At 35.2% G+C, this 25,972-nt stretch overlaps 2 protein-coding genes and 1 pseudogene across 2 annotated transcripts; 1 reads left to right on the forward strand and 2 right to left on the reverse strand.

The window, feature by feature from the left end:
- Positions 1-665: 665 nt before the first annotated feature.
- LOC148861538 (heterodimeric geranylgeranyl pyrophosphate synthase large subunit 1, chloroplastic-like) lies at positions 666-1,424 on the reverse strand (annotated as a pseudogene).
- Positions 1,425-4,505: 3,081 nt separating this feature from the next.
- Positions 4,506-8,177, reverse strand: LOC148861539 (small ribosomal subunit protein eS21-like). The gene is made up of 4 exons (XM_088984600.1): positions 7,882-8,177; positions 7,394-7,487; positions 7,135-7,267; positions 4,506-4,839 (listed from the first exon to the last, which is right to left on the reverse strand). The coding sequence occupies exons 1-4, from the start codon at positions 7,991-7,993 to the stop codon at positions 4,774-4,776; spliced, it is 405 nt and encodes a 134-aa protein (XP_088840726.1). The 5' UTR covers positions 7,994-8,177; the 3' UTR covers positions 4,506-4,773.
- A 6,446-nt stretch (positions 8,178-14,623) lies between these two features.
- LOC148861540 (small ribosomal subunit protein eS21) lies at positions 14,624-18,622 on the forward strand. The gene is made up of 4 exons (XM_088984601.1): positions 14,624-15,102; positions 15,509-15,602; positions 15,729-15,861; positions 18,276-18,622. Exons 2-4 carry the CDS (start codon positions 15,553-15,555, stop codon positions 18,339-18,341), a joined length of 249 nt encoding a protein of 82 aa, XP_088840727.1. The 5' UTR covers positions 14,624-15,102; positions 15,509-15,552; the 3' UTR covers positions 18,342-18,622.
- The last annotated feature ends 7,350 nt before the right edge of the window (positions 18,623-25,972 follow it).

Raw genomic sequence — 25,972 nt, forward strand, 5'->3', positions numbered from 1 at the left:
GTTGAAACCCCATCTTGACTTTTAGACCATTGTTGAAACCTCCCATGAAGTTTGATAATTACAATCACCTCATTTGAACTTTGGAATAGTTGGAAGTAAACATTTTGGTGAAAAATAATTGTGTGGGTATTTTTGGACATTCCAATGTCTATTTTTAAAATATATTATTACAAACGGGGTCTACTTGCAACTATGTCACAAAGTTTCAAAGGGGTGATCGCAATTATCAAACTTCAAGGGAGATTTCAGCAATGGTCAGAAAGTTCGGGGGAGGCTTCAGTAATTTACCCTAAATAATTAGATGTAACGTTGGGGTTGTTTAGTACTGTAGGCATTTATTTAATAAAATTTTGGAAATTTTCCCGATAAGTACCTTGTACTTTAGGCCAAGTGCCAATTCAGTACCCGAACTTTAAAACCCAAGAAACTAGTACCCAAACTTTCATTTTGCGACAATCTAGTACCCGACATTAACCAGCCGTTAAGTGGCATACAAAAAGACAAACATGCCCTTCAAGTGTCATCTAATTTTCTTTATCAACCATCCAATAAAACCAGACTAGCAGTGCCTTTTATTCATCGTCTTGTCTCTCCTAACTCTTTCCTCCTCTCCACCCCTCTAATTTGCTAGTCTAAGAATGCTGCCATGGCTACCGTTGGAGCTGTTAATAGTAGACGGCTGAGACTTCAGATGACAGATGAAAATACTTAGCATACCTTATAATGTCTGGAATATCATCCACCACCTGAAACAACAAACCAGTGCACCTGGCATACCTTCTCACCCTCTCCACCTTGGTCATGCTTCCTCCATCCATGATCATTCCACAGATGGCCAAAGCATCAAGCAGCTTTGTAGTCTTGTGGAAATGAATGTACTCTAATTCCTTTAGATCCACTACTAGTTGTCCCTCACAGGCAATGTTAACAATTTGACCTGCCATAAGTCCATCAGACCCAACTGCCACACCCAGCTCGGCCACTACCCGCACGACAAGCTCCGGTGGCACATTGATTGTCCTAGCCGCGACATGATCAAAGGCAAGGGAAAGAAGTGCACCCCCAGCCAGAACAGTTATGGCTTCCCCAAAAGCCTTATGGTTGGTGGGCTTGCCTCGTCTCAGGTCATCGTTGTCCATGTAAGGGAGGTTATCGTGTATGAGTGGCATGGTATGAATCATCTCGATTCACACCCCACGGGCAAAGCCAATGACTCATCCCCTCCCACTAACTAACAGGATGTGATGTACAGGATGGGACGGATGCGCTTCCCATTGGCCAGCAATGAATACCTCATGGCCTCATGTATCTTGAGTAGGATGTCTCAGAGGAATAGCCTCGTCCAGAGCCTTGTTCACTCTTTCAGCCTTTGTGGCCATGTATTCCTCAAAATGGAACACCGAGCCTGAGTGGTTCAATGGCATGCTTGGACCATCAAGATGGAAGCTCCAAAATAGGGGAGAATTGCCAACAAAATTCCAATGTTTTTTTTAGGTTATGGCAAGTGGAAAATACCTAAAGTCCAACTAAGAATCATTTTTTATATCTGGCAGTGTGTTGTGCTGAAAAACTAGGTCTATAGAAAATGGTTTTCTAACAGAACCATCCAACTACAAAGCTGTTGGTATTATCTATTATCCTATTCCTATGAGATAAGCCATAAGAGTCTCAAGCTCAACTCTCAAGAGTAAGTGAGTTGTAACAAATATATAAACTCGAGACTCAACAACGTCAAAGGACTCAAGGCCGTCTAAAAGCGGCCAAGCCCAACTCTGAAAGTCCAAAGTCCAAACCAAAATAAAGCTAGCGATTAGTGAAAGCTCAAACCAATACAATCTTCTTCGAATCCTATGGCTGTCTAGTATTGCAAGAAGAACGCACTTGGGTCAGTTGTTGATTGTTTTTACTTTTTTTTTTTCTACCCCCATGGCTCCACTCAATTGATCCATTCTATGAACATTCGTTGCTTCTCTTTTCTTGGTTTCAAACTGGGAGTCTAGAATGTTGCCGACAATCAGCGACTCATTCACTTCTTGCTACTGCCACCGGTGGTACCATTGTGAGGGTGACTAGTGAGCTAGTGGTGGATATTTTCATCAACATAGTTGGATGAAGGGTGGTACTAGTAGTACATCTGAGTCGTCCCTCAACTACGTACAGAGAGCTTGGGCTCTGTTTCATTTTCTTGAGAAAGAAGATGATGAACAGTGTCTAAGGGTAATTTTGATATTGTCTTAAATCGCACATGAGGTCACGTGATATACATAATTGATGATTCATTAATGGTAGGTACTAGATTGTCGCAAAATGAAAGTTCAGGTACTAGGTTGTCACGTTTAAAGTTCGGGTACTAAATTGGCACTTGACCTAAAGTACAGGGTACCTATCAGGAATTTTCTCTAAAATTTTTGTGCTATTTTTATATTGAAAAACGAGAAAGTGGTTAATAAACGTTTATTTGGTGTTGTTTGATAGTTAGGTGCCATTAGACGCTATTAGGTATCATAGAAACTCAACAATAAATAAATAGTTGAGTATTGGGAAAATATTAAAAATAGTGTTTCCTCCAACAATTGGCTCTCACACAAACCGAAAAAAAATGTCTATTTAATAAACAGTCTTGACCAATAATATTTTGGGTTAATTGCCTCCATGGCTATGAACTGGCATTGTTTTTCACATAAACAGTTACAGAATCAAACACCACGATTATTCTTTCAACCAGAATTTTATGAACAAGTCTTTTTATTTTTTTTATCTCAGTTTTGGAAGGAAAAAGAACCCATTTATAACCATAGCACATTTTATGTGTTGTTTTAAGAGAATCCAAAACTCTCCAGCAACAATTCTTCTCACGAAGCATCCGCCTAAACATTGGGAATATCTCCCATACATGTATGTTAAATTCATGATAAGACGTTCTTATTTGCAACTGGATTCCACTGCTTTCAGAATATATGCAAAGTTTTTGCATGCAAGGAATCCTGTTGTGTTTCAAGAACCCACTTGTTTTTCAAACCAAGTGATTCTATTTTGATTTTAAAACTCACAACAAACAAACAAAAAATTCACATCGGAGAACACCCCCTTAACCGGCCATGTAAATGTTTAAAATTATGGTTGAAATCATATCAAATACAATAACATTTGAATCTGATCCAACTAATGAAATCTTAAAATCTGAAATCCAACTGGATTTGGGAATCTTGGACCGGATTTGGATTTAATGCAACTCCTTATCATAATTTTAAAATAATTGTTATTAATTTATACATAATATATAATAATAAAATTATATATTTTTATATTTATATATAGTTATATGAATTTTATATATTAAATTAATATGTATTATAAAATAACCAGACTTGGATTTCAATGGAATCAGATGGCATTAAACCTGCATCCGATCCGATTAATTAATTAGATGCAAATCGTAAAACCCAAGTCCGAATTATGTAGATAGATCTTCTAATCCAAGATAATCAAATCAAATGTGATTAGGTATGGGATTTTTTTGAGCCTATTGACAGCCTTATTGATAATCACACAAGTTTTGGATAGAGAAAAGAAATGCTTAAGAAACTAGTTGAGGACAAACTAAAAAGGTATATTTGGTTTGAGAGAGAAGAAAATGAGGGATATTAGTTCTTTAAAAAAGTTTATGAAATTTCTAATAACATTTCTTAACTTTCTATTTCAATACTTGCCTTGTCTTTTACATCCAGAACATCATGTGAAAAAGCTAATCCATTTATTTTCACACCCCCCTCTCCATTTATTTTACTATCTCCAACAATCTGTCCATCCCTCTCCCGGGGTGCATCTCGTCCATGTTAGTTTGAATGAATGGACCCAATCAGAAGGTCTGAGCCCTAAACAGTATAAAATGCCAATCTGGGCCAACCCAACTTACCCTCTCTCTCTCTCTCTCTTAGTTTCTATTCTTGCAGAACTCACATGCACTCAACTATTATTTAAAAGAATGCAATGTGTGAACTAGCCACTTGATAACATCTCTTCCTGGTTGTAATGGAGACTTAGGATGGAAAGAGAAGATTAACTGGACTTCGGATCTCCTCATATATTAAGAACATCTCTTAAAATTGTCTTTGCAATAGATCTTACGTTTCCGATAGTGTGAACCTTGCCCACAACTAGGTAACAATATCGGTGTCAGATGCATGGCTGGGGTGTGGGGGACTGAAAAAGTGCCACTCATGGAGAGTCCTGTTGAGTGTTGACAGACCAGGTTGCCCAATGTATACAGCCAAAGCTTGGTCGAGATCTGCTGACCACAACACATCCAGTTGCTAAAGTAGAAGAGATGAAGGTGGCCAGCAATGTATTGTGGTCTCTGGTCAGAAGATCCGGACTCACCAACGATAGGGATGGAGTTCTATCAATCTAGGACATGTTAAATGACCTTAACCAGCAAAATGTCACGTGGGATCGTCACATTACCATTGTATGGAGCCCGAGGAAGGATAGAAGGCAGAGTATCATGCACCACAAAAAAATGCGAAGGTCATTATCAAAATTACTCAAGAATAGATGTCTTCTATAACCACTACACCATTCTTCATCATTCCACAAACAGATTTGTCAACAACATCGAATCCACGTCACTGATTAACTGCAAAAAAAAAAAAAAAAGCTCAACTACTGAACTAGAACTCATACTCAATCCTTTGGTAAAATGTTCAATGGCTCTATTATCAAAGTCTCCAAACAGGAGCAAAACACCAGCAGCAATCAGCCAATCATCTCTGCTTACTGCTGTCGAACTTCGACTTTCTTCTTTTGCCAGAGACGATCCAGTGCACTGTCAGCATCTCCCTGCAAAACCATTGGTTTTCTTTCATCAGTTTAGATAGGGTTGCAGTGTATAGCAACAAGAAAACCTCAGTCAAGAAACAGCACAAAAAAGATGGAAGTACCACACAAGGATTCGAGCAAACTATAAATACATTAGTTCATACATGCGTTTGTGACCCTTGTCAACAACAGATCACTCAAGAATAAATGGCACTATCCAAACATAACAACGCCGTTGACATCCAAGCAATATCTTTGCTTGATTATTTTGGAGAGGAAAATATATGATGTTACGACTCTCACCTAATTTCATCCTCCATAAACCTTTCAAGTGTGCATTATACAATGGATGAGACAATGCCGATAACCTTCCCATGAGAAGTGTAAAATGTGTCTATGGTTACCAGTGGTACTATGGAAACATCCTCGGAAGATACCCAAATGGAAAACAATGGTGCTAAAGAACATTTTCAAGAGTAGAAGTGAACACAATAAATGATTGAGAACTAGCCAACAGGGGGCTGAAATTTATTTGCTTTAGTAAACCATTCTTCCAAGAAATAAACAGTGTTTTAAAAGCGCAAAGCGCAAGGGCCAATTTGTGCCTGAGGCGCAAAGCACAAGGCGAGGTGCACACCTTTTTAAGCAAGGTGCAAAATTACAAAAAAAAAAAGGCTAAATATAAAAAAAAAAAGTCAGAAAATTCAAACAAATGCCAAAAATTTTTAAACAATGCAAAAAAACATTAAACAAAATGTTAAAAAATATATAAACTTAAACTTTAAAATAAATGTTTTTAAATAACCTATTATCTAAATTTTAAATAGATAAACATAAAATGTAAAGCGTATTCAAATGAAAATTTAAAAATAAAAGCGAACATATAAAGCATTTTCAAGCATGTAAAACCCACAATCTCTTTTTTTTTTTTAATTGCATTGCTTCAAGTGGCTAATGTGATGTAAAACATATTTCATTCTTGATTCTATGAGTCGCCTTTGTGCCACGCCTCTCAAGGCAAGCCCGAACAAGTCTATGTTAGGGTCTGAAATTCTTATTTCTCATATAAAAAATAATGATTTTATAGCTTCCGTTGCCTTTTAAGAGGATAACATATTGCAATGAATGACAAACAACATCAGCAAATAAGGGCTGCATCTTTTGAGGCTGAGGCGCAAGGCACACCAGGCATGCAGCTTTTGCAAGGGGTGCACCTAGGACCAGGGCGAGGAGCATTTTAGGGTATGCACCTTGCCTGTGCGCCTAGGAGTGCCTATTTAAATCACTAGAAATAATACATGGCAAATTTATTTGTTTTAATAAAAGGTGGTTATACTCAACAGTACAATAAAAATCATGCTTATAGCAAGAAATAATACATGGCAAATTTCAACACAAAAGGTTGCATTTACAACCTTAACAAAACCATCTATTTAAGATTTCAAATGGCATTTTGAACATTCTACAGCCTACAGACCAAATAGTGTGATTAATGTGTACCTAGAGACCTGTTAGTACTTAGTATGTTTATTATGTTACTTAATCTCAAATGCACATAGGCTCATCAAACTGTGGAAATCAGAAGCACATAGCATCATCAAATGACAGACACCTTAATTGCTCTTCACCAAAGTCACTTCATGCAGACTAAACAATGTCTACCTCTAGCTATTACATGCTATTACATAACAATAACATACATTACATTGGATCAATGGAGATGGTATAGTAGTGTCATTAGAAAACCAATGGCAATAGCCAACAATATTGGGAACTGTTTGGATGCAAAATTGAGGAAAGCAAAACTCAAGGGCCAGAACTTAAAGCTCCAACAAGCTGGGGCAATATTGATGATGGTGAGATATGTCAAAAATGGCTAGCCAGGGCAGAGCCAGGACCAGATACCATTCTGAGACAACAAAGGTCCAAGTTCAACTTTTTAAATACAGAAAACAATAAAGTTAAACCCAAGCTTCTAAATATCCATACAGACCAATACACTGGATGGGTCATCTCGGTCTTTACCCTGAGATGCTTTCTGTTTCTTTAGCTTTTTCTCAAACCAGTTCAGTCACACCACAAAGCACATGGTATTTTGAGACCCACCAATACAAGTGCTCTGCCTTATTGTACAATTATTATTTTCAAATTTTCTGTTCCTATGTTGTGGTAATCCAAGTTCTTCAATAATAAATTATAACGAATTATTGTACAATTACAACATAGACGATCACTATCCCTAAGGTCAGCATAACTGTAAACATTTAAATTTAGAAGAGGGGTTCTTATAACGAATAAAGTGAACAGAAGATGAACCTGAGCTCGGACAAAACCACACAGAGCAAATGTGGTAAAATGGCCAGTATATATGCCATTCTCATCCACATGCCCAATATTTATCTGGACAGATGCATGGTCCTTCGAAGTAATAAGCCTATTTGTGGCAGAGCTGCAAATCATAAACCATAGGTAGTAAATAAATAAAAACTTCAATATCTAATTAACATAGACGAAAACAGCAAGAATAAGCAAGCTCTTAAGGGTGATAGAAAATATGAGACACGGTTGTATATACCATTTCCTGGGGATGTACAGATCCATGTTTTGACCCTCCTCGTTCTGCATTTTGGTGGTTGTTTCAACGGCTCGGAGAAACCAGACTGACAGAACTGAATAAAGCAAATGCGTTGAGTAACTATGGATACAATTTTTGTATTATAAAGGAAAATACAATTGAGAAGGTACAATTTGGGGACACGTTCAGTTTAAGTTTACAATTGAGATCTCAAAGAAACCGTATTCGGTAGTTTAACAAACCCTAATAAAACGGACAGTTGATGCGAAACAAACACCATCCAGAGGTAAGAGAAAAGATCAATGACCAATTAATTAATCGATAAAAAGAAAACAATAGTTCCCATAAAACCCGCAATACAGATATCCGATTTCAATCTCATCAATCGCAACAGAACATTAAAGAAAAACGCAATAAAGCCTAAGAAAAGCAGAGATTTCCAAGCAAGATGATAGGGAAGATCGATTCATCCAAGTTAGAGAGCGTACCAGAGGCAATGAAAGAGTCCTGCGAAGGTTGAGAAGACGGAACTAGATTCCAACAGCAAAACCCTATTTTCTTCGAAAGAATAGGATTTTGCTGAAAAGATGTCAATGCCATAAATACGCTTCCATCTTGCTTTATTGACAATCTGGCCCTTGACCTAGTTTACAACGGGCCCTGTTCTTGCTCCAAAAGCTCGTCCTAGGCCTTGACGTAGTACAGGCCTGGAGGCCCACAATTAGACACATGTTCACAGACCGGGATTCAATTTCGGCCCATAACCATTTGACACTATTTCCATATCGCTTTTCAGGCTGGTACGTGCAAAAGGAACCTAAAAACCGAATTGACCGAAAAGCGGATCGAATCCGAACCGAAAAATGGTTAACCGAATTGGTCGGTTCAGTTTTGGTTTTATATTATTAAAAATCACTAATTTCGGTTTGGTTTCGATTAATTTATTAAAAAATCGGCAATTAATCATACCAATTGGTATATACTAATAATATATATATATATGCCAGTGATAAAGACCCCCTGTACTTTTCTTTGCAATAAAGACACTCCTGAACTTTCGCCGTTTGACAAAGGACCCTCTTCTTTTTGCATTCCGTGAATTAACTTTGAAAAAGATTAATGTCCCACTGTTTTAAATTTTTTAAATACCCAAACAACCCTTTTCTTTAATTTATGAAATCACTTAACTTTTTATATACTTTGAACTATTCGTCTTTCCTCCCCTTTCCCATGTTCCTTCATGCCATAACAGACTCACCATTTGATAGTAAGACTAATTTTTGGGTAAATCTGTCAAGTTTAATCATTGAGTTGGACTCCTGAAAAGAATTGAATTGTCATTGCATGACAAAATTCAGAGGTTAATTGTGTGGAATGCTAGCTCTAACAAGCCAGAAAACCCATTCTCCAAATGATCAATCTGGTGCATGTGGTAGTGTTGATCAATCTGAACTCTTCAGTTGACAAGGATGGGAATTTACCAATATCAAGGATGTTAAGCGGCATGCATAAGGGTTATGTATCTTCATGTTAGTATGTTCTAGATGAAGATACTCACCTAATAACCAATTTTGGTGATCAAACGTGAGTTTTGTGGGATGTTACCACAGGCGAGAGGCTTTTTGTGTTTAGAGGTGAATTTTCATCAAGGCACACAACTAATGTACTAAGGCGTGTATAAAGACCCATATCCATTAATTTTGTTTTGAAGAATTGAGAATGACTTCAAAACAAAAACTACAAATGCACAAACAACAAAGCTTATGACAAATAGCAGATCTCCAACAGATTGTATAGGCCTATTATTTGGTACAAACTACAAAGTTAATGAAAACCTGCTTATAAACCGCTCTACTAGTTTTTCTATTCTAGACTTGCAAAACCAACGAATCCATTAATATATTTGAATAAACTCCTTGGGAGTGAGTTCATTTTACTAAACTTGACTGTAAGGACAAAAGTGAACAAAGGGTAGAGTGTAATTATTGTGGTAAGGCCTAGTTTGTCCATCTGCAAGTAATACTAGTTCCTTAAGTAATATCACTTGTCTAGATGTAAACAGTATCCCCTTAATAATATAGACAAGTGGCAAAAGACTTTAGAAACTTCACTTCAAAGTTCTAAAGAGGGGAGCACCACACCATCACTTATGCCTTATAAGTTTAATCAAGATGAATGTAGAAAAAGAACTTGCTTGGATGATTATTATGGATGAATTACCTTTTAAGCATGTGGAACGAGAGGGGTTTTGTGGCTTTTGTGTCTGGATGCAACTATGAATTGTAGTTCTTTTGACAAAGAGCAAGTTCTTAGATATATTAGGAACTCTGAGAATATTTTTCAAGACAATGGACCCATAATCAATATTCAAAATAGAAGAGCCAATATGAGAAATGTCTTGACCCATACCATTTCCGACCAAGATATGATCTGTTCCATGATACTCATCATGAAGAGAGAGGCTCTCAATACCTGAAGTCATATGATTGGTTGCTCCAGAATCAAGATACCAATTTTCATCATGACAGATCGTGAAGATGAGGCTATATGAGCTTGCTTGGTAGGCTTATTGGTAGTGAGTTTCAAATAAAGGCGGCAAGTAGCTATTGTATGGCCAGGATACCCACAGAGTTGACAAACTATAGTGGCATTCTTGGAATTGGATTTGCTATGATTGTTGTTATTATAGGAAGTTTTCTTGGAGTTGTTAGAACCACCATCATTATTAAATTGTCAAAGCTTATAAGAAGATGACTGATTACGATTAAAGGTTTTCTTATTGGCCAAATTAGCAAAAGGAGAATCCAATACAGATTGTGAAGAGTGACGCTCTAAGTGCTTTTCAAAGGTAAGTTACAAATTTTGATTTTTAGCAAAAGAAAGACTATCTAGTCTAGTAGTCACAGAGAGCACAAGGTATCATATTCAACAGGTAAACCACCAAGAAGATAATGAATTTGATCAACATCAGTGAGGAAGTGTCCAGAAGCAGCTAAAGCATCAGATAAACTTTTAATTTTTTGAACATAATTAGTGACAGTGAGAGTACCCTTCTTCAGATAAGCTAATTTAATTTCAAATCATGGATTCGAGTTTTACTAGTAGATGAAAAGAGAACATGAAGTCAATCCCATACCTCTATGGATATCTTACAGCCAACTACTTGAGCCAGAACCGGCTCTATTAATGAAGATAATAACCAGCTTATGAACAACTGGTCTTGTTTGATCCATGTTGCATGATCTGGGTTGCTGCGGCTAGACCCTTGGCTACTGCCATCTTCCAAGAAGGAAAATATCCGTCCATATAGCCGTATAAACGATGCCCTTTGAGAGATAGTGTAGTTTGAGAGCTCCAAGGCAAGAAATTAGTACGATCCAATCTTACTGAGACTACAATCATAAAACTAGAAAGGGAGACCACCATAATGGTTTGACCATCTATCGATCCAGACTGCATTTGTCTCTAGACGGCATGAGTAGTGGTGCTTGAATCATTTAAATAGATAATAGGTTTATCTATTTAAATGAGAATGGAATGACTTTGTCAGTGATGACTGGTCTCTTGAATCATTTAAATAGAGAAGTTACAAGAGGACAACAATTACAGAGTTAGAATTTATCTAGGAAATTACATGACAATGAGATAAGGTGATCAATTATCTAAGATAGCTATCCTAGATAACCATAATCAATTATCTAGGATAGCTATCAGAGATACCCATCCCGGTTACAAGTCTATCATAACTATTGAGATACTCTAACAATCCATTCTTATCCATTTTAGAATTTCATCTTGAGTAAGAATGAGAAAAATGAGAATTGAATCAAACATGACCATAATAGCCAAGTGACAAAGATCTTGAGTGATGCCATTGTTTAGATGGAAAGGTGGTGATGGTTAACGGTTCAAGTTGAATCTCTAAGGTTGGTTGCAAGATTGTTGCTACTGTGTGACAGAAAAGTCGACTATAGTCTCTATGCAATGAAATCTGTCAACCGGGCTTTAGCTCTTTATCAAAGAATGATCCAAATCGTCCAAGTCTTAGAATCCTTATTGCAGAAAGATTATGATGCTTTTGGTAGAACCGATGCCTTGGTTAACAATGTCTAAGTTGTCACATTAGTTGAAAAGCAAAAATAGGTTATTGAGTTGTGTTTCGACCAAAATTTGTGTTCGTCACAAGAGGAAAAGAAGGAAGGAAAAAGGAGATAAGATAGAGAAAAAAGAGGAGCAAGAAGGAAGAGAGATGCCTTGGTTCAATGTTTTAGAGGAAGATGATGTAGTATTTTTTTTATTGCACTCATCAAAATTAAAAAAAGGGGCAGTTTGATCAAGAAAAATTGCAATATCTATATGTACATTTAGAATAATTATTTTTGGATAAAATATAAAAACATCCCTTAAGGTTTCTGACAATCATAAAACCTCCCCTCTCTTTTGGTTTTAATAAAATCCTCCTTATAATTTTGAAGAAAGATATAAATACCTCCCTTCCATTGTCTTTTACAATCGAACACCCTTATTTAATGCGTTCTGTAGCATCCACTAGAACTTATTGACCGGAGAACATAACATCAATTGTAGAAATTTCTCCAATATTTGATACTTGCAGTAGCTTTAAAGATGGCAAATCCCGTCTCTCATTCGTCATATTCATCTTCCGTTTAAACCTTTGCTAGCATACTCTTCTTCGATTCATCTTTTTTTATTTTATTTTATTTTTTTTGCTAGCTCTTCATCTCTACTCATGAGGGTATTTTGGTAAAATGCTCACTTAAGTTACTAGTAAACTAACGGGTGTTCTATAGTATGGATGAAAAATTGGTGGGTGTGGATTGATCTACACTACACCCCTGTGGCAATGACTAATCCACACCAGACCACAATCCATAGTTGTTTTGAATTGTGGACGGAATATGTGGACTAGTCCAGTCCACACCCACAGTCATGGTTTTTAAAACCGAACCGGTTAGGGGTCTGGTTACCGGTTCAAATGGCCTGACAGTTTAACCCAAATGGTTGGCCCATTCTAACAAAAAAATTAAAAAAAATTAAAAAATTGAAAAATGGTCAAAACGTTTGAACCGTTAATCGGTCGATTCAGCGGTTTGCTTACCAAAATCAATGGTTTTGGGGAAAAATGGAACCGATCAAGTGACCAGTTCCCTGTTTTTTAGGTCCGACCTCTAGTCCGGTCCGGTTTTGAAAACCATGCACATAGTGGTGTTTTGTAGGCGTGGCGTGGACCGGTCAAGTCCACGCCACATGTTTTTATTTCATGTATCTCATATGTAATTTATTAAGTAATCTACCTAGTGAATCATAAATAGATAATTTTTACAATTTATATGATAAATAAATTGGAAAAAAGGCATTGACAATTGAATATTAACTAAAAAATATTAATTTCAACAAAGATGGTAATAAAATCATTTTAAAAAATAAAAAATATTATTCTGTTGATAAAAATAATAAAAAATAATATTTAATCAAATGAAATATCAAATTATTGCAAGACAATCATACCATTAAAATATTTATGCAAAATAATAATCCATTGGATCTCGTACTAGTTGGTATCTGTAAATGTTGTGGCTTATCCTATCCATTCCAGTTAATAATTCTATTATATTTTTCTTACTTTTTGTCATGGTGATTTTACTCTTGTGCTTTAAACATTAATATAAAATGGTTCAGTTGCTCATTCCTCTCTTATCATCTCAAGTTGGGGACAAACTGGGAACTTTTCTGTCTTCTTCTACACATTTGTACTATCTGTTGCCTTACTCAAATTCTTTACACCCATTTTGTGTTGTTATATCTTTTCGTTCTTTATTTGTTTTGATGAGATTAACATTTTCTTAACATGTAGGTTCAAGCAATGGGTGTAAATGGTCGAGGAGAAATCACATTCAAACAGTAATCACTGAAAAGTGTTCTCTTCAAGGGTTTTAGCTCTTGCAGCAATGGAGGTTTAAGGGAAGAACGAAGGTTGGAATTAACGAAACAGAACACATTCAAATGAAAACACACATACACACACAAATCCGAAAGGAGAACTTCATCAGAGAAGTGATAGTTTAAGTTGCAGTCCCGAGGACCGAATTAAACCACGATAAAAATGTATTGACGAGATATTTAACCGCGGATGGGGCTGGTCTACCATATATTGTGGACCAGTCCTATTCACACCAAACCGAGATCTCTATTTTTTTCATGGCATGATCTGAAATGATCCATCCATGAGATAAATACTCTTCCAAGTGCCACCTAATTGAAGGGGGTATTTGTCTCTTTTTTTCAAAAAGTTAAGGGAGGTTTTTGTTAAATTCAAAACACAAGGGAAGTTTATATATTTGTCAGAAAACCTAAGGGAGGATTTTATATTTTTGTGAAATACATCAGAAAAAAAAAAAAAAAAAAAAAAAATATATATATATATATATATATATATATATATATATATATATATATATATATGGATTTCGTCTTCACGAACCGTGCTCAGAGTCCCTTCAACCATGGTTTTTAAAAAATGAATCGGTGATTGAACCAATCAGGGGTCCAGTTATCGGTTTGATCGGTCTGACTGTTTGACTTTGAATCGAATGGTTGATCTGTTTTGACAAAAAAATTCAAAAAAATAAAAAAATTAGAAAATAATCAAAACCGTTCAAACAGTTAACCAATCGGTTCAGTGATTTGCTAACCAAAATCAATGGTTTTAAGAAAAAAAACGGTTTTGAAAAATGGAACTGATCATATGATCAATTCTCGTTTTTCCGGTTCGGTCCGATTTTAAAAACAATGCCTTCAATCTTACATTTGGAATATCTTATGGACATTCCCGCTCCAAAATCGGTTAATCCCTGTGGAATAGAGCTGGCTAAAAATTGTGAAAGCCCAACGCTAGGCTATAAATAAGTTGGATCCCATCCAATTCCAATCCGAAATTGATTCGGTAAGAGCCAGATTTAACCCTTGATTTTAATAAATCGAATTGGATTGAAAAAGTAGATGGTTTAGTTAATGGATCGAATTCAAATATACCCCGATCAAATTCGTTAATGACCTGGTCGGATCTGTTAGTTATAAAATATTATAAAGAATGGAAATTTATGATTTATACCCCTCATAAATTTTTATTGTTTTTTTTTTTTTAAATATAGTATCTCAAACCCTCACCTATGCTATATTACCTCTTCAATTGTGAATTTGTGATGAATTGCCCCTACTGTCATTGTTCCCAGTTTATACAAATTCATATAATTTATGAGATGGATAGAAGAATAAAAGCCCTTATATTTATATATATGTATTTTATATATTTAAATAGAATATGATAAGATATTTGAATTTAAATTCGATTTCTAATCATACTTTTGAAAATCAAATAGATTCTTATCTAATTGGAATCAATCAGATTTCTAATGGCATCGGGTCAAATATACCTTTTCTGTCGAATCCGATCCAATCCATTTTGCAGCCCTAGCCCAACGAGCGTTATTTCTTCTGGAGACTCCTCTCCCGTACTGATGTAATCATTTAATCATTTAAGACGAAATGTCCACCTCTATAGAGAGTTGATTATATAAAATCGGAGTCATCTTTTCAGCAAAATCCTATTGTTTCGAAGAAATTAGGGTTTCGCTGTTGGAATCTGGTTCCGTCTTCTCAACATTCGCAGGACTCTTTCATTGCCTCTGGTACGCTCTCTAACTTGGATGAATCGATATTCCCTATCATCTTGCTTCGAAATCTCTGCTTTTCTTACGCTTTATTGCGTTTTTCTTTAATGTTCTGTTGCGATTGATGAGATTGAAATCGGATATCTGTATTGCGGGTTTTATGGGAATTTCATTTTTAACTATTGTTTTCTTTTTATCGATTAATTAATTGGTCATTGATCTTTTCACTTACCTCTGGATGGTGTTTGTTTCGAATCAACTGTCCGTTTTATTAGGGTTTGTTAAACTACCGAATACGGTTTCTTTGAGATCTCAATTGTAAACTTAAACTGAACGTGTCCCCAAATTGTACCTTCTCAATTGTATTTTCCTTTATAATACAAAAATTGTATCCATAATTACTCAACGCATTTGCTTTATTCAGTTCTATCAGTCTGGTTTCTCCGAGCCGTTGAAACAACCACCAAAATGCAGAACGAAGAGGGTCAAAACATGGATCTGTACATCCCCAGGAAATGGTATATACAACCGTGTCTCATATTTTCTATCACCCTTAAGAGCTTGCTTATTCTTGCTGTTTTCGTCTATGTTAATTAGATATTGAAGTTTTTATTTATTTACTACCTATGGTTTATGATTTGCAGCTCTGCCACAAATAGGCTTATTACTTCGAAGGACCATGCATCTGTCCAGATAAATATTGGGCATGTGGATGAGAATGGCATATATACTGGCCACTTTACCACCTTTGCTCTGTGTGGTTTTGTCCGAGCTCAGGTTCATCTTCTGTTCACTTTATTCGTTATAAGAACCCCTCTTCTAAATTTAAATGTTTACAGTTATGCCGACCTTGGGGATAGTGCTCGTCCATGTTGTAATTGTACAATAATTCGTTATAATTTATTATTGAAGAACTTGGATTACTACAACATAGGCACAGAAAATTTGAAAATAATAATTGTACAATAAGGCAGAGCACTTGTATCGGTGGGTCTCAAAATACCATGTGCTTTGTGGTGTGACTGAATTGGTTTGAAAATAAAAACTAAAGAAACAGAAAGCATCTCAGGGTAAAGACCGAGATGCCCCATCCAGTGTCTTGGTCTGTGTGGATATTTAGAATCTTGGGTTGAACTTTATTGTTCTCTGTATTTAAAAAGTTGAACTTGGACCTTTGTTGTCTCAGAATGGTATCTGGTCCTGGGCTCTGCCCTGGCTAGCCATTTTTGACATATCTCACCATCATCAATATTGCCCCAGCTTGTTGGGGTTTTGTCTATCTGCATCTTATTTCATCATTTTATGGGTAGTTACCCTGCTAAAGAATGGGCTGCCAAATATAGTTGTCATGATCTCAAGCTTTAAGTTCTGGCCCTTGAGTTTTGCTTTCCTCAATTTTGCATCCAAACATTTCCCAATATTGTTGGCTATTGCCATTGGTTTTCTAATGACACTACTATACCATCTCCATTGATCCAATGTAATGTATGTTATTGTTATGTAATAGCATGTAATAGCTAGAGGTAGACATTGTTTAGTCTGCATGAAGTGACTTTGGTGAAGAGCAATTTAGGTGTCTGTCATTTGATGATGCTATGTGCTTCTGATTTCCGCAGTTTGATGAGCCTATGTGCATTTGAGATTAAGTAACATAATAAACATACTAAGTACTAACAGGTCTCTAGGTACACTTTAATCACACTATTTGGTCTGTAGGCTGTAGAATGTTCAAAATGCCATTTGAAATCTTAAATAGATGGTTTGGTTAAGGTTGTAAATGCAACCTTTTGTGTTGAAATTTTCCATGTATTATTTCTTGCTATAAGCATGATTTTTGTTGTACTGTTGAGTATAACCACCTTTTATTAAAACAAATAAATTTGCCATGTATTATTTCTAGTGATTTAAAGAGGCACTCCTAGGCGCACAGGCAAGGCGCATACCCTAAAATGCGCCTCGCCCTGGTCCTAGGTGCACCCCTTGCAAAAGCTGCATGCCTGGTGTGCCTTGCGCCTCAGCCTCAAAAGATGCAGCCCTTATTTGCTGATGTTGTTTGTCATTCATTGCAATATGATATCTTCTTAAAAGGCAACGGAAGCTATAAAATCATTATTTTTTATATGAGAAATAAGAATTTCAGACCCTAACATAGACTTGTTCGGGCTTGCCTCGAGAGGCGTGGCACAAAGGCGACTCATAGAATCAAGAATGAAATATGTTTTACATCACATTAGCCACTTGAAGCAATGCAATTAAGAATAAAAAGAGATTGTGGGTTTTACATGCTTGAAAATGCTTTGTATGTTTGCTTTTATTTTTAAAATTTCATTTGAATACGCTTTACATTTTATGTTTATCTATTTAAAATTTAGATAATAGGTTTTTTAAAAACATTTATTTTAAAATTTAAGTTTATATATTTTTTTAACATTTTGTTTAATGTTTTTTTGCATTTTTAAAAAATTTTTGGCATTTGTTTGAATTTTCTGACTTTTTTTTTATATTTAGTTTTTTTTTTTGTAATTTTGCACCTTGCTTAAAAAGGTGTGCACCTTGCCTTGTGCTTTGCGCCTCAGGCACAAATTGGCCCTTGCACTCTTTTTACGCTTTGCACTTTTAAAACACTGTTTATTTCTTGGAAGAATGGTTTACTAAAGCAAATAAATTTCAGCCCCCTGTTGGCTAGTTCTCAATCATTGATTGTGTTCACTTCTACTCTTGAAAATGTTCTTTAGCACCATTGTTTTCCTCAACTTTTGTAGATCATTCCATTTGGGTATCTTCCGAGGATGTTTCCATAGTACACAGGTAACCATAGACACATTTTACACTTCTCATGGGAAGGTTATCGGCATTGTTTCATGCATTGTATAATGCACACTTGAAAGGTTTATGGAGGATGAAATTAGGTGAGAGTCGTAACATCATATATTTTCCTCTCCAAAATAATCAAGCAAAGATATTGCTTGGATGTCAACGGCGTTGTTATGTTTGGATAGTGCCATTTATTCTTGAGTGATCTGTTGTTGAAAAGGGTCACAAACGCATGTATGAACTAATGTATTTATAGTTTGCTCGAATCCTTGTGTGGTACTTCCATCTTTTTTGTGCTGTTTCTTGACTGAGGTTTTCTTGTTGCTATACACTGCAACCCTATCTAAGCTGATGAAAGAAAACCAATGGTTTTGCAGGGAGATGCTGACAGTGCACTGGATCGTCTCTGGCAAAAGAAGAAAGTCGAAGTTCGACAGCAGTAAGCAGAGATGATTGGCTGATTGCTGCTGGTGTTTTGCTCCTGTTTGGAGACTTTGATAATAGAGCCATTGAACATTTTACCAAAGGATTGAGTATGAGTTCTAGTTCAGTTGTTGAGCTTTTTTTTTTTTTTTTATTTTATTTGCAGTTAATCAGTGACGTGGATTGGATGTTACTTGTTGACAAATCTGTTTGTGGAATGATGAAGAATGGTGTAGTGGTTATAGAAGACATCTATTCTTGAGTAATTTTGATAATGACCTTCGCATTTTTTTGTGGTTCATGATACTCTCTGCTTTCTATCCTTCCTCGGGCTCCATACAATGGTAATGTGACGATCCCACGTGACATTTTGCTGGTTAAGGTCATTTAACATGTCCTAGATTGATAGAATTCCATCCCTATCGTTGGTGAGTCCGGATCTTCTGACCAGAGACCACAATACATTCCATTAATTATATAATTTCAATAGCATAGAATTTGTTTTTTGTTTTAAAAGACCATTGTATAGGTTGTTTCACTGATATCTATTGCTTTTTTTTTAATAAAATGTAATTTATTTTTTCTTTTCCAAACAGAAAACACGATTCAAGGATGTGTTTTTGCATTGTTGCTGATGTCACAATTTTAAAAACAAATGAAAACAAAAAACATTGGAAAAATCTATGATAACGGAAATACATGATATTAAAAGAGCTTTGACCAATCAAAATATGTCGTGAATTTTATTGTGATGCCAGTTGATTGGCTGTGAGTTTTTCAGATATGGTGCCTTTCCGGTATCATAGTCATACCCAAAAACATTTATGCTCTCAAACACCGGATAAATTTTGTTTTCATGCTGTTTTAGAAAGGAAAAGATGCAAATGGGTATTTTTCTACTATACGGATTTGTTCTTAAAACAATGACAGTTAAAATGTGTTATTGGTTTTATGTTTTTCTCAAAAAATGAAACAAAATTGTATTCTCAAATTTCTGATTAAAGAACATGTTTTCAATTTGGGGGCTTCATATCATGTTTTATAGATCATATAGCAAAAAGCAAAATCCAACTTATTTTTGCTTCTCAAAACAAAAGTACAGTTCAATAATGCTTTTCAGTTTTGTTGCTTAGGCTCCATTTGGAAAGAGTAAAAATACAAATATGTAGAGCACAAAACCTTTTATTTTGTTTGTATTTGTACTGTGCATATTTGTATTTGTACTCCCTCCAAACTGAGCCTTATGTGTCAATTTTAAAAACATTAAACAAAAACATTCAAAATTATAGGTAAACCTATTCATGGGCCGGATTTGGACTTGGCTTTCAACAAAAATTGAATGGACCCAGCCTGTAGGTGTGCTCATGGTTCGGTTAACCGAACCGAACCGAACCGTGGGGTAATTTTTTGAATCGAACCAATCTGTTCGATTTTTAAACTAACTGAAACGAAACCGAACCGATAACCGATTAACCACGGTTCGGTTTTTTGATTTTTTTATGCACTCAAAATAAAAAAAAAGGGAAAAAACCTTCCCTCTTGCCGAGTTTGTTCAAGGGAAGCCTGTAAGCCTTGAGGTTGCAAAGAACACAGACTCTCCAGTTCTGCACATGGATAATATTGGTGTTTACTCATAGATGATTAAAATGAAAAAGTATTAAAAGGATTGAAACAATATAGAAACAAAAGGTAGAATTTTGGCTAATGCTAGTATCAAGGTGAAAAGGAGAACAAAAGAACCTGCATTTTTCAAGAGGAATGCATTTGACAAGGCCACTAACAATAGTTCTTGGTGATCCTTCACCCACATCAATCTCTTTCACATCAAGGGAATCAACATTTGGATGTTTCTGAACATTTTTTATGAGGCCAACACGGATATCAAGCCTATTGATGGAAGTTTCTACTTCAGTAGTTGCCTTTGGTTTGGCTACAACTGTAGATTTGGTTGTTTTTTTTTTGTCATCACCATCTGTTAGAAAAACGTTGAAACTTCATCCAGGTACCCAAAATAAAAGCTGAAAACTAACTGTCAAAGCTTTTTTCCTGGAGGAAGTTTCTGTATTTATGTATGTGGCTGCTCATTACATGTACCTTAAACATCTACCGCATATACTGATTAATAACGGTTGTCATGAAACAAACTATTAGAGCAAAAATTTTGGCCTTATTGGCTTATTGCAGGGATATTTGGAGTAGTGTAGTCATTGGACTCTATGGGCCCGAAATAGGAGATTTACAGTGAATAGTTCAAGGTGAAATCAACTACTCCTGTGGTTTTAGCCCAAGGCTATGCTAATGGGCATAGTGGATTTTTCTTGCAATGGTTCTTTCATTTGGATCAGGTCTGTTATTAAAATTTGGTATGGACATAACAGATTTATAATATCCAATCCATGGTTTCTTATGTATTTTTAAAGGATTTAATTTTTCAAGATAGTAGTTTTTTTTTTCTACAATGATTGGGGTTTAGGTCTATAGAAGGGGCCATGTTTGTGTTTTAACATTATTTCATTTTTCTTGATCAAGAAAGTTTTTTATATTGATTTAAAAAAAAAAAAAACGTTGTCTTTGTTGTCCTACTTAATATATAGCATGGATCTTTTTTTATCAATAACAAAAATTTTATGAAGAAAGAACAATAATAACAACATCAAAGACAAGAGGTAAACTCTCTTCGCCCTCCCCAAAGACAAGAGCACAAAAGATTACAAACAAGCCCACATAAATTGAACCCTTCCACCCCCCTATTTGGTTAACCCATAAATCTCACTTCCATGCCTCTGGAAAACCATTTTAATTTTTTCCTTTCATTTGCAAATTCCTAGTCCATTATCTTATTTTTTTAACCAGCCAATATCTAACTAGGAATTGCCTTCAATGATCAGGCTGTGACAATTTAATTCTTTTGCTTTTTTTAACCTTTCCAAAGTAGCCAAAATTTCATCTTTGAGAGAATTTCCTACATCAATTGACTCAAAGGATAGAGGCAAAACCTATCATTCCTGATTCCTGGATACACCTCCCATGCTTAGAAGGCCTGGGGTTGCCTTCACTGCTTCATCAAAGTTTTATTTTGTGAACCCTTCAGCTGGTGGAGACCACATTGGATTAGTGACAGATTATTGTAGGCCATTACTATTCATGTATGTCAATATAATATATAGCTCTCACTATTCTGCCCATGCATTGCCTTCTTTTACATAAAGAGCTAGTTCAAATCATGAAATTTGAACTGGTTCAAATCCCCTTTACTCACTCATCTTAGATCCTTTACTTTTGTAATATGTTTGTGAATAACTATGCTCTTTTCTAATTTTAGGCATGAAACCCAATGTATCACTAAATCTTCTAATGATGTAATCATTATGCAGAAAATAATTTTCAAACATTGCAAATACAAGATATTTCAACATGGGTATCCGTATCTGGTCACATTGTAAGATTATCAGATCCTAATGGAAAGCCTGCAATGTTAATTAACACTTAGAGTTTACCTAGAACATGATAAGATCATCTGGAAAAGAACTTAACCAGAAATATCTATTAATCTTAGATTTTTAGGTGTAGAACCTAACCAGAAAGCACGTATAAGAAATGGTTAAGTGAGATGGTGTTTTCAAATCAATTTCTTGAAAAAAAAAGAAAGAACACAAGAAAAAACCAACAGGTCATCAAATCAAATTCCCCTATTCTTTTCAAAGCTACCAAATAGTCATGATCATCAACATTAAGCCTAAGTAGTTAAGTAAATGGCCTTACATTCAGATTGAGATGTAATGGCATAACTGAGAATTGAGAAGCTGACTGGTGTAATTTTTAATGGCCCTAGTTACACACCTTCTACTCCCTTCTCTCCTTTTTCATACTTGCAGTCTCCTCTCCTGAACATTGTCACCAACATTATCAAATTGAGATGATCATTCCGCATCAAAACTAGCAAGTCATGGCAGAGTATATAACAGAGTTAATAACAAAACAATCAAATAGTAATATTAAAAATAAAGAAACAAATCATAGATGAAATAAACCAAGGTTGCTACAAGTTATACCTAAATTTGACATGGTCTAACCATGAGCACAAAGACTTCTACAAGTGATACTAATTTCTTCACCTGTCATGTTCTCACTAATTAAAAGCGAAAAGCAACTAAATCATTCTATAGAGTAGCATAGTAATACCTTTAAAGCCTACTATTAGCCTATTTTAAGCCCTTCCCTCTCCATCTCTCATCAAAATTTCTTAGCTAATGGTTCTAATTTTGGAGGGGAAAAACTTAATAGAACTAGAACCAAGCACAAGTATAGCTGTCAAAGAATTAAAATAAATAAACAAACTTGTATGGCTGATTGGTTGTCAAAGAATTAACCAAGACAACAAGTCTATAACCATAAAAACCATAACTACATGTCCATAGCCATAAAAATCCATAAGCATAATCCATAAAAACCGTAATTTGCATAATAAGAACCACAACTACAGGTCCATAACCATAAAATAATTAAAAAAACCACAAGGTTCACAACCACAAGCCTACAAGGACCACAACTATAAAAAAACAAATTCATAGTTTCACTCTTCACACTTCACAACCACAAACACAAGTTCTACAACCACTCAACCACTTAATCATCAATGTTGACAAGAAGATGCTCTTCGATTAAGGATACCATTTCTACAATAAAAAGACAAATGCAAATTAGAATTACTATAACAAAATAAACATGAACAATAAAAACAAAAATGAAAAACACAAACTTTACCTGATTCCATATTTTCGAGCTCATTTAAGCTCTCCTCTATATAAAGATAACCATGTGACATTCATAACCAATTTTATCCACAAATGATAGATCTACCATTCTCGGAGTTAGAGAACTACGAAATGAATCAAGCACACGACCTTCAGTGCTAAAAGCCGATTCAAATGCAATTGTAGACACATGCGTAGCTAATAAATCTTGAACCATCAAAGAAAGCACCCGATATTTAGAGGAACTAGTTTTCTACTAAGGCAATATGTCAAATGATTTACTTTTAGGATCTTCACATTCCTCTCTTAAAAATTTATCCAATTCTGTTTTGTTTTCTACACTTCCTTGACGCGTTTTTTGCTTGCTAAATAATGAATTCATGAAATCAGCAATATCCTCTACATTCTTAACTCCCATATCATTTGGATCCTGAAATTGATTACTTGAGTGAATATTAGGAAATGACTAGGCTGAACTATAAATCTCATTCATAAAAATCAAAACTTGTTTCACCTTTTCATTTAGCACTTTAGTAATATTAACATTATATAACTCACTAATAATCCAATACTTGTCACACTTCCTTTTTATCTTGTAAGCCATAAAACTAATAGAGGAATCATCACTCTTACACCTCCGAGAAAAGGATAATTCCAATACCATAAATTTCTTTCATGTATTCATTTCTAGTTATATAAAGTGAGCTAGACAATATCAATGTAGTTTCATAGAAAATTTTAAGAAAAGGTAGCAAACCACAAGCATATTCCCAATCTCCATCAGTAGGCAGACCTTGTTTTTAAGATGAATAAGATCATTTACATACCTACTGTCAACACTCTCCAACAAATCAAATGCCTTTTGAATTTTCAAAGCAGATTTCAACATTAAATAAGTAGAGTTCGACCTAGTTTCAATATCTAGGCAAACAAGACCCGTACTCACTATCTTTTTTTTTTTTTCTCCACACAATCCTTAAATCTTTTCAATCTTGTTGGTGAAGATCCTACATATTTCACTACAAAACGAATATTGAAAGTAGAATCATCTACCTTTGACAACCCTTCTTTGACAATTAAGCTCAAAATATGTGCTCCACATCTCATGTGCAAGAACTCTCTTTTTAAGACACTTTCATTCAAATTATTTTATATTTTTTCCAAATATTGAATCCCTACATCATTTGAACTTGCATTGTCCACCACCACAGTGAACACTCTTTCACTGCAAAACGAATCTTGAAAATAGAACCATCTACCTTTGACAACCCTTCTTTGACAATTGAGCTCAAAATATGTGCACCACATCTCATGTGCAAGAACTTACTTTTTAAGACACTTCCCTTCTAATTATTATGTCTTTTCATCAAATATTGAATCCTTACATCATTTAAACTTGCATTGTCCACCGTTACAGTTAACACTCTTTCAATGACCCAATTAAGTAAACACCTCTCAATGGCCTTGCCAATTATCTCTCCTGGATGACTAGAAATTAGACAAAAATTTAATTTTTTTTTGTGCAATTTCCACTCATCATCAATGAAATGAACAGTGAGACACTTGTAACTAAGGTTTTGAGATGATGTACATGTGTCTGTAGTGAGACAAACCCTTGATGATAGTTTTTAAAAAAATTGTTATAATATTTTATTCTCCTCCACATGAAGACTATAACAATCTCTAATTATTATGTGACGTAAAAGAACTACAAATCTTGGTTGCATTTTACCACAAAAGCCACAAAACCCCTCTCGTTCCGCATGTTTAAAAGGTAATTCATATATAATAATCATCATATCAAGTTCTTTTTTTACATTCGTCTTGATTAAACTTGTAAAGCATAAGTGATGGTGTGGTGATCCCCTCTTTAGAACTTTGAAGTAAAGTTTCCAAAGTCTTTTGCCACTTGTCTATATTATTAAGGGGATACTGTTTACATCTAGACAAGTGATATTACTTAAGGAACTAGTATCACTTGCAAATGGACAAACTAGGCCTTACTACAATAATTACACTCTACCCTTTGTTCACTTTTGTCCTTACAGTCAAGTTTAGTAAAATGAACCCACTCCCAAGGAGTTTATTCAAATATATTAATGGATTCATTGGTTTTGCAAGTCTAGAATAGAAAAGCTAGTAGAGCGGTTTATAAGCAGGTTTTCATTAACTTTGTAGTTTGTACCAAATAATGGGCCTACGCAATATGTTGGAGATTTTCTACTTGTCATAAGCTTTGTTGTTTGTGCATTTGCAGTTTTTGTTTTGAAGTCATTCGCAATTCTTCAAGTTAGAATTGATGGACATGGGTCTTTATACACACCTTAGTACATTAGCTGTGTGCCTTGATGGAAATTCACCTCCAAACACAGAAAGCCTCTGGCCTGTGGTAACATCCCACAAAACTCACGTTTGATCACCAGAATTGGTTATTAGGTGAGTATCTTCATCTGGAACATACTAACATGAAGATACATAACCCTTATGCATGCCGCTTAACATCCTTGATATTGGTAAATTCCCATCCTTATCAACTGAAGAATTCAAATTGATCAACACTACCACATGCACCAGATTGATCATTTGGAGAATGGGTTTTCTACCTTCTTAGAGCTAGCATTCCACACAATTAACCTCCGAATCTTGTCATGCAATGACAGTAGAATTCTTTTCAGGAGTCCAACCCAATGAATAAACTTGGCAGATTTACCTAGAAATTAGTCTTACTATCAAATGGAGTCTGTCATGGCATGAAGGAACACGGGAAAGGGGAGGAAAGATGAATAGTTCAAAGTATATAAAAAGTTAAGTGATTTCATAAATTAAAGAAAATGGTTGTTTGGGTATTTAAAAAATTTAAAATAGTGGGACATTAATCTTTTAAAAAGTTAATTCAC

The sequence above is a fragment of the Nelumbo lutea genome, chromosome 4, assembly GCF_056320005.1.
Source record: "Nelumbo lutea isolate HS-2025 chromosome 4, American lotus-T2T, whole genome shotgun sequence".
In the NCBI taxonomy this organism is placed as follows: Eukaryota; Viridiplantae; Streptophyta; class Magnoliopsida; order Proteales; family Nelumbonaceae; genus Nelumbo; species Nelumbo lutea.

Bases quoted from the DNA above. Each gene is read 5' to 3' on its own strand.
- LOC148861539 (XM_088984600.1), bottom strand. From the start codon at position 7,993: ATGGCATTGACATCTTTTCAGCAAAATCCTATTCTTTCGAAGAAAATA. The intron at 7,488-7,881 runs GTACGCTCTCTA...TGCTTTATTCAG, and splicing joins GGACTCTTTCATTGCCTCTG to TTCTGTCAGTCTGGTTTCTC. The intron at 4,840-7,134 runs GTTCATCTTCTG...ATGGTTTTGCAG, and splicing joins GTGGTTTTGTCCGAGCTCAG to GGAGATGCTGACAGTGCACT.
- LOC148861540 (XM_088984601.1), top strand. From the start codon at position 15,553: ATGCAGAACGAAGAGGGTCAAAACATGGATCTGTACATCCCCAGGAAA. The intron at 15,603-15,728 runs GTATATACAACC...TATGATTTGCAG, and splicing joins CTGTACATCCCCAGGAAATG to CTCTGCCACAAATAGGCTTA. The intron at 15,862-18,275 runs GTTCATCTTCTG...ATGGTTTTGCAG, and splicing joins GTGGTTTTGTCCGAGCTCAG to GGAGATGCTGACAGTGCACT.